Source organism: Hyperolius riggenbachi, chromosome 4 (assembly GCF_040937935.1).
Source record: "Hyperolius riggenbachi isolate aHypRig1 chromosome 4, aHypRig1.pri, whole genome shotgun sequence".
Lineage (NCBI taxonomy): Eukaryota > Metazoa > Chordata > Amphibia > Anura > Hyperoliidae > Hyperolius > Hyperolius riggenbachi.
Genome location: NC_090649.1, coordinates 487,236,445 through 487,248,552, shown reverse-complemented (window position 1 = coordinate 487,248,552; position 12,108 = coordinate 487,236,445). Strand labels below are relative to the sequence as shown.

At 45.1% G+C, this 12,108-nt stretch overlaps 1 protein-coding gene across 1 annotated transcript in view; it reads right to left on the bottom strand.

Moving 5' to 3' along the window:
* Positions 1-417: 417 nt before the first annotated feature.
* The window catches only part of PLEKHH2 (pleckstrin homology, MyTH4 and FERM domain containing H2), a 229,527-nt gene continuing 217,836 nt past the window's right edge, over positions 418-12,108 (bottom strand). The window contains exon 30 of the mRNA XM_068279711.1: positions 418-1,493. Coding sequence (XP_068135812.1) covers positions 1,314-1,493 — 180 coding nt within the window. The 3' untranslated portion in view covers positions 418-1,313. The remainder of the gene's footprint in view (positions 1,494-12,108) is intronic.

The window sequence follows — 12,108 nt, the reverse complement described above, 5'->3', positions numbered from 1 at the left end:
CATGAGATCGCTATAGCAATATAGGCATGAGATCGCTATAGCAATATGCAGGCATTGCAGGCATGAGATCGCTATAGCAATATGCAGGCATAAGATCACTATAGCATTATGCAGACATGACATCGCTATAGCAATATGCAGGCATGAGATCACTATAGCAATATGCAGGCATGAGATCGCTATAGCAATATGCAGGCATGAGATCGCTATAGCAATATGTAGCCATGAGATCGCTATAGCAATATGCAGGCATGAGATCGCTATAGCAATACGCAGGAGTGAGATCCCTATAGCAATATGCAGGTATGAGAACGCTATAGCAATATGTAGGCATGAGATCGCTATAGCAATATGCAGGCATGAGATCGCTATAGCAATATGCAGGCATGAGATCGCTATAGCAATATGCAGGCATGAGATCGCTATAGCAATACACAGGAGTGAGATCGCTATAGCAACACACAGGAGTGAGATCGCTATAGCAATATGCCGGTATGAGATCGCTATAGCAATACACAGGAGTGAGATCGCTATAGCAATATGCAGGTATGAGAACGCTATAGCAATATGTAGGCATGAGATCGCTATAGCAATACACAGGAGTGAGATCGCTATAGCAATATGCAGGTATGAGATCGCTATAGCAATATGCAGGCATGAGATCGCTATAGCAATACACAGGAGTGAGATCGCTATAGCAATATGTAGGCATGAGATCGCTATAGCAATACACAGGAGTGAGATCGCTATAGCAATATGCAGGTATGAGATCGCTATAGCAATACGTAGGCATGAGATCGCTATAGCAATATGCAGGCATGAGAACGCTATAGCAATACACAGGAGTGAGATCGCTATAGCAATATGCCGGTATGAGAACGCTATAGCAATATGTAGGCATGAGATCACTATAGCAATATGCAGGCATGAGATCGCTATAGCAATATGTAGGCATGAGATCACTATAGCAATATGCAGGCATGAGATCTCTATAGCAATACACAGGAGTGAGATCACTATAGCAATATGTAGGCATGAGATCGCTATAGCAATATGTAGGCATGAGATCACTATAGCAATACACAGGAGTGAGATCACTATAGCAATATGTAGGCATGAGATCGCTATAGCAATACACAGGAGTGAGATCGCTATAGCAATATGCAGGCATGAGATCGCTATAGCAATATGCAGGCATGAGATCACTATAGCAATATGCAGGTATGAGATCGCTATAGCAATATGCAGGCATGAGATCGCTATAGCAATACACAGGAGTGAGATCGCTATAGCAATATGCCGGTATGAGATCGCTATAGCAACGTTGGTCCTTTAGTGGGCCGGCTGTTTGTCACAAGGATCTGGCTTCCCATTTGCTTGGCCTTTGACTCCTCCCCTGAGAGGAGGGCGGGGGCAGACATGTGGTGGGTTGCCATCTTCTGCTGCTGAATCGTGTTTATGTAACCGGCGACCAGCAACGTGATCTCCAAAATCTGTAAGAAAAAAAGAATTTCACATCAGCTGAGAATCACAATATAATACAACATATTAACCACTTGAGCCCCAGAGGTTTATACGCCCTAGGGAAGCAGGAAATTTGGGCGCATGAGGCAGGTGGACAAAAAGGGCGCCGCCATTCACTCCCATAATAAATATCGTTTAATCGGCGCCCAACAGGAAAAAAGGGCGCTGGAGAAAAATAACGTTTTAAAAGCGGCGCCCGGAGACTTTTAATGTTTTATAACGGTTTCTCATGATTACACATTATTTAATGATTTATAATTTTTTAAACATTATTTTTAAACGAAAAACAGTACAATATTTTTTTAAAACATTACTTTTAAACGAAAAACCGTACAATATTTTTTTTTTTTTTACATTTTTAAACAAAAAACCGCACCATATTTTTTTAAAACTTTATTAATGCTTATCACAGGGGGGGTCTTAGGATTAGGCACCACCAGGGGGGTCTTAGGTTTAGGCACCAACAGGGGGGTCTTAGGTTTAGGCACCAACAGGGGGGTCTTAGGGTTAGGCACCACCAGGGGGGTCTTAGGGTTAGGCACCACCAGGGGGTCTTAGGTTTAGGCACCAACAGGGGGGTCTAGGGGTTAGGGATAGGTACAGGGAGGGTTCTGTGTGAGAGTAGGGTTAGGTATAGCTTTAGTAAAATTCTTATTAATGTTTTATAAAACGTTATTATAAATTTCAATTTTTAAACAGGGAAGATTAACGTTTTTAAAATTGCCGATTTTATACACATTATTTAATGATTTATAACTTTATAAAACATTATTTTTAAACGAAATATAACACAATTTTTTTTAAACGTTATTCATGATTATCTTTTAAAACCCTGCGCCCTTTTTTCCCGGCGCCCTTTTTTAACGTACGCACCCCCTAGTGACCAGGCCATGTTTTACAATTCAGCACTTCACAACTAGAGATGTAGGCGAACAGCTCCCCTGCATAGGCGAGCTGCTTGCCACGAAGCTATGGACAGCCTGGCCCTGTACTACTTCTGTCAGACAAAAACAGCAGCGCTGTGTGACCAGCATCAGAATATCTTTGTTCCACCTTCAGAGATCCCGTATGTGTGTTCTTTCACTCCTAAAAAGTGCCACTCAGTGCACCATAAAGAAAGGAGATAAGGGATTCTCTCCATGGAATTTGTAAAAGACAAATTTATTTGAGTACATAGTCTTCCAGATAAAAATAGCAAATAAAAACTCACATTCAGAGGGTCCTACTCCAGTAGGAACCCTCTTGGCAATATCTGCTTCCCACTCCGTGTGGTACTACCAACAAAGTATTTACGATCAGATGTGTGTGGCATTGCCCGCTCTCGTCCCGACTAGTTTCTGCCTTCCGCCGTCATCAGGGGTTACGAGAGCGGGCGGGCAAGTGACACATATATATTCACCAAAGTGCTGTCTGTACCATTTTCGGGGAGATTTGCCTCAATGGCAAGTATAGAGAAATCACAAAGCGCTTGAAAAAGCTCTTTGTATAGCGATTTCCCGAGCGCTTTCATGAATAAATACATTGTAGTTATTCATTTCCGGGTGAAAGAGTTCACTTCCTGACTAATGTCAGGAAGTGAAAAAACGGTTCGCTCTGCAAAAGCGCTTAGAAAAGCACTTTACAAAAAATCCCCAATGCGCAGGTAAGTGTCGGGAGGCGCTAAAAGAAATCGCCCACAAAATCGCAAAACCCTGGTGTCAGCGATTGCGATTTACATGAACAAGGCCTTATACTTTGAAAAATCTAGACTTCCTCCACCGACTCACACAGCTTTGCTAAATGTTGAACTTGTTCAAAAAAGTCTGTCTGAAAAAAATAAATAAAAACATTTTCTCTTATTTCAGAGCTATAGTGCAGGGGTGTCAAAAATGGCATAAGGGGTCAAAATATGAAACACAATCGTACTTGTGGGACACATTGTTTATTGAAATTTAAGGTTGTGTGGTGGTGGTGGTGGTGGTGGTGGGGGGGGGGGGGGGGGGGCGTTCAGGGCACTATTTGCAAGGTGTTTGTATGTCCTCCGCATGCTTGTGTGGGTTTCCCCTGGGTATTTAGATTTCCTCCCACATCCCAAAAACATACAGATAAGTTAATTGGCTTCCCCCTAAATTGGCCGTAGACTATGACATATGCTCTACACGATACATACAGTGGAGGAAATAATTATTTGACCCCTCACTGATTTTGTAAGTTTGTCCAATGACAAAGAAATGAAAAGTCTCAGAACAGTATCATTTCAATGGTAGGTTTATTTTAACAGTGGCAGATAGCACATCAAAAGGAAAAACGAAAAAATAACCTTAAATAAAAGATAGCAACTGATTTGCATTTCATTGAGTAAAAAAAGTTTTTGAACCCCTACCAACCATTAAGAGTTCTGGCTCCCACAGAGTGGTTAGACACTTCTACTCAATTAGTCACCCTCATTAAGGACACCTGTCTTAACTAGTCACCTGTATAAAAGACACCTGTCCACAGAATCAATCAATCAAGCAGACTCCAAACTCTCCAACATGGGAAAGACCAAAGAGCTGTCCAAGGATGTCAGAGACAAAATTGTAGACCTGCACAAGGCTGGAATGGGCTACAAAACCATTAGCATGAAGCTGGGAGAGAAGGTGACAACTGTTTGTGCGATTGTTCGAAAATGGAATGAGCACAAAATGACCATCAATCGACCTCGCTCTGGGGCTCCACGCAAGATCTCACCTCGTGGGGTGTCAATGGTTCTGAGAAAGGTGAAAAAGCATCCTAGAACTACAAGGGAGGAATTAGTGAATGACCTCAAATTAGCAGGGACCACAGTCACCAAGAAAACCATTGGAAACACATTACACCGCAATGGATTAAAATCCTGCAGGGCTCGCAAGGTCCACTGCTCAAGAAGGCACATGTGCAGGCCCGTCTGAAGTTTGCCAATGAACACCTGAATGATTCTGTGAGTGACTGGAAGAAGGTGCTGTGGTCTGATGAGACCAAAATAGAGCTCTTTGGCATTAACTCAACTCGCTGTGTTTGGAGGAAGAAAAATGCTGCCTATGACCCCCAAAACACCATCCCCACCGTCAAGCATGGGGGTGGAAACATTTTGCTTTGGGGGTGTTTTTCTGCTAAGGGCACAGGACAACTTAATCGCATTAACGGGAAAATGGACGGAGCCACGTATCGTGAAATCCTGAACGACAACCTCCTTCCCTCTGCCAGGAAACTGAAAATGGGTCGTGGATGGGTGTTCCAGCACGACAATGACCCAAAACATACAGCAAAGGCAACAAAGGAGTGGCTCAAGAAGAAGCACATTAAGGTCATGGAGTGGCCTAGTCAGTCTCCGGACCTTAATCCAATAGAAAACCTATGGAGGAAGCTCAAGCTCAGAGTTGCACAGAGACAGCCTCGAAACCTTAGGGATTTAGAGATGATCTGCAAAGAGGAGTGGACCAACATTCCTCCTAAAATGTGTGCAAACTTGGTCATCAATTACAAGAAACGTTTGACCTCTGTGCTTGCAAACAGGGTTTTTCCACTAAGTATTAAGTCTTTTATTGTTAGAGGGTTCAAAAACTTATTTCACTCAATGAAATGCAAATCAGTTGCTATCTTTTATTTAAGGTTATTTTTTCGATTTTCCTTTTGATGTGCCATCTTCCACTGTTAAAATAAACCTACCATTGAAATGATACTGTTCTGAGACTTTTCATTTCTTTGTCATTGGACAAACTTACAAAATCAGTGAGGGGTCAAATAATTATTTCCTCCACTGTACATAAACATGTGACTATGGTAGGGATTAGATTGTGAGCTTCTCTGGGGGAGAGTTAAGTGATAATATACTCTGTACAGCGCTGCGGATTTGATACAACCCATTTGAGGTCTCCACACTTTAGTCACCTTATACCAGACATTAAAAAAAAAAAAAAACCTCCAGTCCAGGTTTGTTTGATCACTTATTTTTTTTATCTCCATTTTTCTCTGACTTTAGTAACTCAACTCCTGATGCTTTATATGTGGTTCAATGTCGCCATCTAATGTTGGTTTTGTGAACTTCGAATGTCTTTGAAATGCTCTATTTACTAACAAAGAAGCCATCTATATTTATGTGTGCTTTTAAGTTTTGGGGTAGAAGCCATAGCAGTCCTATGTCAGTTTAAAGCAAACCTGCAAAGAGCAGCAAAAAATATACTTTAATGAATTGTATGTGTAGTACGCATAACAAATAGAACATTAGTAGCAAAGAAAGAGTCTCATATATTAATTTTCAGTTATATAGCTTTTTTTTTCTATAACGTTGTCTGTCATATTTGCAAATTATAAAGCACACTCTGTATTTTAGTGTTCCAGGATGAAGCAGGCACACCATCAGACATTAGTTTAAAGTGAATGGGAACCGCATTTTTTAAAATATGAAGCAAATACTTAAGGAGAGGGAAGGCTCTAGGTTGTATAGAGCCCTCCGTCTCCTCTCTCGGTGCTCTCTATCCTGTGCTGGCTCCCCCTCCCCCCGTTTCAATCCCCCGCCAAAAGGGTATTTGGAAGTCTCCGGGAGCTGTGTCCTCCAGAAGGCGTGCGGCTCCATACTGCACAGGCGTGAGCGTGCAAGAGAGCGTGCTTGCGCAGGCGCAGTACAGGGCCGCCCTTCTTCAGGAGCACTCGGGCTCCCTGAAGACTTCTGAAGCCTCCTTCGGCTGAGTAAAGCTGTATTTGACTAAATTAGTCAAATACTGCTAACCAGGCGCGCCAGCACTGGAACGAGGGGACCAGGAGAGGAGCGGGAAGGCTCTATAGGACCCAGAGCCTTCCCTCTCCTTTGGTAAGTATCTATCTCATTTTTTAAAATGCGGTTCCCATTCACTTTAAGGGGTGCTTGGTGAAGTGGCATAGGCAGTACCACAATCACACCTACTACTCTACGTGGGTATCCTCTGCCCATAACCGCACCCACTCTATGCGCCAATTACTTACGCATTCACGCCCACTCCTCGGCTTGCGGCGATGACAATCCTCCGCCCCTCCTATAACCGCGCCCACCCTATGCGACGATTACGTACGCATCCATGCCCACTGATCAGCTTGTGGCAATGACGCTCCTCCGTCCTTAGTGGTGGAGTAAAGCAACGCCTTTGGTTCGGCTGGTTTTGCGGTGCTGAATGGTGGAATCTTCCACCCGATGCACGCATTTCTGATCTACTAACGGACGGAGGGGATGGCATTGGAATTCAAATATGAAGTTAATTGGCACAACATGACACCCAGAGTGATATGGGCATATCCATGACGGTGAGATTACAGGCTGAATAGCACAGTATGCACTTAATCTATATATATAATAGAGTAAGTGCCTCAACCTTCCAGTAAGAAGAAGAAGTACTTTGCATGAGAAAATGTATGCGTGCTCAAACACCAAGTTTAAGGCCTCTTTTCCATGGACTGTTGAGCTGTGTGTTCAGCAAGCAGTTACCAGGCAGCAACAAGCAGTTACCAGGCAGCAGTAAGCAGTTACCAGGCAGCAGTAAGCAGTTACCAGGCAGCAGTAAGCAGTTACCAGGCAGCAGTAAGCAGTTACCAGGCAGCAGTAAGCAGTTACCAGGCAGCAGTAAGCAGTTACCAGGCAGCAGTAGGCAGTTACCAGGCAGCAGTAGGCAGTTACCAGGCAGCAGTAGGCAGTTACCAGGCAGCAGTAGGCAGTTACCAGGCAGCAGTAGGCAGTTACCAGGCAGCAGTAGGCAGTTACCAGGCAGCAGCAAGCTGTTACCAGGCAGCAGCAAGCTGTTACCAGGCAGCAGCAAGCTGTTACCAGGCAGCAGCAAGCTGTTACCAGGCAGTAGTGAGCAGTTGTAAGAGTTTGAGAGGCATTTTACTGCCTATCAACTGTCCGTGGAAAAGAGGCCTACCCTAGCAAGTCTGGCTTTGCAAATCTGGCCTAATTGGCTATTCATTAAGCAATGCTCACGCAAATTGCTTTTGCATGCCAAACTATGCAGAGTCAAAAAAACAATAAAGGGGTCGCCCTGCTGCATGCCAGTGATGAGCGAAAATTTTTACGGAATTTTCGCCTAATTTCGTTTTGACAGGCAAATTTTCCATCTAATTTTTTCGCGTTAATTTTCGGCTAATGCCAGTCGTTTTCGCGTTACTTGCGTATTATTGCGGACATTTTCCGCATAAGGGCATTAGCGTCTGCATTCAGAGAAGTTTCTTGCGCATTATTGTGGACATTTTTACGTATAAACGTCCGCATAGGCTGAATTTCCATGCGGATTATTGTGGACATTTTTCTGCATAAGGGCATAAGCATCCACATACAATGCATTTTCGAAAACGCAAATATTTCTGAAGATTTGCGTGAAAATTCGCCAAAAACGAAAACGGGATTTTCGATGCGAAAATGACTTAGGTGAAAATTCGCAAGAAACACTGCTACATGCTACATTAGCACTATCCAGGAGCGCCACAGGGAGGATTCCCAATGCCCCCTTTTTATACAACCGGGGAAGCGCGGGGTCCCAGGCACTCTCACTGCCTGGGAACCACAGCAGCACCCCGGAAGGGGAGGCTGGGTGGCGCAGGCGACCCCCCTCCAAGCGTGGTCAGCGCCGGGGAGAGCCGTCCGCACCCACCTCCCAATATTAAAAACAGGCACTTACCTTAACGTCCATTGCGTTCTGCAAGATGCTGCACACAAAGATGCTGTACACATGCAAAAGATCTGTTCCTGCAAAAAATCAGTTTCTGCAAAATGCATTTATAGTCTATGATATCTGCAGATCTCATGCTGGGCATACACGGTATGTTTTCTACCATGTAATCGAGCCGTGTCCAATACCCCGCCGGATCAATTCTGCGCTAGATACCGGCGGGCAGGACAAAAGAAGAAACGAGTGGAAAATAAGAGAGCGCTCGCGGGGACGAGCGGGAATCGATCTGGGCGCCCGCGGGAATCGAGCCAGCGGCTCGATTACACGGTAGAAAACATACCATGCATGCCCAGCATAATGCACACCTTGTTTGACGGATATTCATCTGCAGATCAGACAATCATCTGAAGATCCAAAGATCCATCCTGGTGGATCTGATCTGCAGATGAAGTCCGTTAAACAAGGTGTGTATGAGATCTGCAGACATAGACTATGAATGTATTTTAGGTACTGATCTTTTGCAGGAACAGATCTTTTGCAGATACTGATCGGTTGCATGTGTACAGCATCTTTGTGTGCAGCATCTTGCAAAGATTTCTGTCTGATGGGGAGCTCAGCTCCATAGAATAGACTGTGTAGGTGTGGCTCTCATACTACATGGAAGGGGGTAAGATTTCTGTCTGATGGGGAGTGCAGCTCCATAGAATAGACTGTGTAGAGTATGGCTCTCATACTACATGGGAGGGGGTAAGATTTCTGTCTGATGGGGAGTGCAGCTCCATAGAATATACTGTGTAGGTGTGGCTCTCATACTACATGGAGGGGGGTAAGATTTCTGTCTGATGGGGAGTGCAGCTCCATAGAATAGACTGTGTAGGTGTGGCTCTCATACTACATGGAAGGTGGTAAGATTTCTGTCTGATGTGGAGGGCAGCTCCATAGAATAGACTGTGTAGGTATGGCTCTCATACTACATGGAAGGGGGGTAAGATTTCTGTCTGATGGGGAGTGCAGCTCCATAGAATAGACTGTGTAGGTGTGGCTCTCATACTACATGGAAGGGGGTAAGATTTCTGTCTGATGGGGAGTGCAGCTCCATAGAATAGACTGTGTAGGTGTGGCTCTCATACTACATGGAAGGTGGTAAGATTGGTCTGTGATCTTTCATTTTCCAAAGACTTTTATCTGATGTGTGTACCCACCTTTATTCTTCTTGCTTCAAGGTTGAGGCACGTACTCTATTAGATAGATTGAAGATGCGGCGTATGCTACGACGCGGGTCGGCTAGTATTGTATATTCATTGAAAGAAGTTTTGATTACCTGAACTATAAGAAGCAAAGTTATGTTTACCTATGGTAATTACCATGTGGTCAATGTAAGATCGCTTTTTATGGGTGGGGTATTGGGGATTAGTTTCATATATAAAGTATTTGTTTTTCGATGTGCTGTGTAACCGCATGCCTTGATAAAGGGGGACCCTGCGTGGCCCCCAAAACAATTCAGGAATATTGTGGAGACTGGCACAATAAAAGGTGGGCTATAATCTGTGGTGTGCTGGTGATATCTTTGGATCTACTCTGTATTTTAAGTTGTAAAACAAAGCAGAGCTAATGACCCTTTGAACTTTCCTGCAGCAAACCCTTATCTCATGCTGTCTCTCACTATTTCTTGGCTGTTTAAGCTCTTCAGAAAACAGGACTGTATTCCACCTAGTGGATCGGAGAGCTCAGAGAAGCTCTTTTGCATAGATAACAACTGACGTTTCTTAAAGAGAACCCGAGGTGTCCTTTTAAAATCTTGATAGGACATAGAGGCGTGTCCTGTGCACAATGACACGCCTCTGTGTCCTCATAATGCCACCGTTAGTCCCCCACTACAAATAGCAGAACAGCAGAACCCGAGGGGGGGACGGTGGCAATAGGAGGACACAGAGGCGTGTCATTGTGCACAGGACACGCCTCTGTGTCCTCATAATGCCGCCGTTAGTCCCCCACTACAAATAGCAGAACAGCAGAACCCGAGGGGGGAACGGTGGCAATAGGAGGACACAGAGGCGTGTCATTGTGCACAGGACACGCCTCTGTGTCCTCATAATGCCGCCGTTAGTCCCCCACTACAAATAGCAGAACAGCAGAACCCGAGGGGGGAACGGTGGCAATAGGAGGACACAGAGGCGTGTCATTGTGCACAGGACACGCCTCTGTGTCCTCATAATGCCGCCGTTAGTCCCCCACTACAAATAGCAGAACAGCAGAACCCGAGGGGGGGACGGTGGCAATAGGAGGACACAGAGGCGTGTCATTGTGCACAGGACACGCCTCTGTGTCCTCATATTGCCGCCGTTAGTCCCCCACTACAAATAGCAGAACAGCAGAACCCGAGGGGGGAACGGTGGCAATAGGAGGACACAGAGGCGTGTCATTGTGCACAGGACACGCCTCTGTGTCCTCATAATGCCGCCGTTAGTCCCCCACTACAAATAGCAGAACAGCAGAACCCGAGGGGGGAACGGTGGCAATAGGAGGAGACAGAGGCGTGTCATTGTGCACAGGACACGCCTCTGTGTCCTAGCAAGATTTTAAAAAGACGCCTCGGGTTCTCTTTAACTCTTTCTGTACTGGAAAACCATATGAGACTCTTTTCTTTACTACTAATGATCTATTCCTTAGCTGTACGACCAGGGGCGTAACTAGAAATCACTGGGCCCCCCTGCGAATATTTGGATGGGGCCCCCCCCATAGGTGCCAAATAATCGTAATGGGGCAGCGTTTCACTGTAAATTAATTGTAAAGTGGGCAGCATTTTACCAGACAATCGTAATGTGGGCCAGAAAATCGTAATGTGGGCAGAGTTCACCAGAAAATCGTAATGTGGGCCTTTAGAAAATCATAATGTGGGCAGAGTTCACCAGAAAATCGTAATGTGGGCACCAGTCACCAGAAAATAGTAACGTGAGCAGCAGTCACCAGAAAATTGTAACGTGGGCAGCATTTACCAGACAATCGTAATGTGGGCAGCGTTCACCAGAATATCGTAATGTGGGACAGAAAATCGTAATGTGGGCAGAGTTCACCAGAAAATTGTAACATGGACAGCATTCACCAGACAATCGTAACTTGGGCAGTGTTCACCAGAAAATCGTAATGTGGGCCAGAAAATCGTAATGTGGGCAGCGTTCACCAGAAAATCGTAACGTGGACAGCATTCACCAGACAATCGTAACGTGGGCAGTGTTCACCAGAAAATCGTAATGTGGGCCAGAAAATCGCAATGTGGGCAGCAGTCACCAGAAAATCGCCATGTGGGCAGCAGTCACCAGAAAATTGCAATGTGGGCATCAGTCACCAGAAAATCCTAATGTGGGCAGCAGTCACCAGAATATCGTAATGTGGGCAGCAGTCACCAGAAAATCCTAATGTGGGCAGCAGTCAGTCACCAGAATGTCGTAATGTGGGCAGCAGACACCAGAAAATCCTAATGTGGGCAGCAGTCACCAGAAAATCGCAATGTGGGCAGCAGTCACCAGAAAATCGCAATGTGGGCAGCAGTCACCAGAAAATCGCAATGTGGGCAGCAGTCACCAGAAAATCCTAATGTGGGCAGCATACACCAGAAAATCGTAATGTGGGCAGCAGACACCAGAAAATCGCAATGTGGGCAGCAGACACCTGAAAATCGCAATGTGGGCAGCAGACACCTGAAAATCGCAATGTGGGCAGCAGACACCTGAAAATCGTAATGTGGGCAGCAGACACCTGAAAATCGTAATGTGGGCAGCAGACACCTGAAAATCGTAATGAGGGCAGCAGACACCTGAAAATCGTAATGAGGGCAGCAGACACCTGAAAATCGTAATGTGGGCAGCAGACACCTGAAAATCGTAATGTGGGCAGCAGACACCAGAAAATCGTAATGAGGGCAGCAGACACCAGAAAATCGTAATGTGGGCAG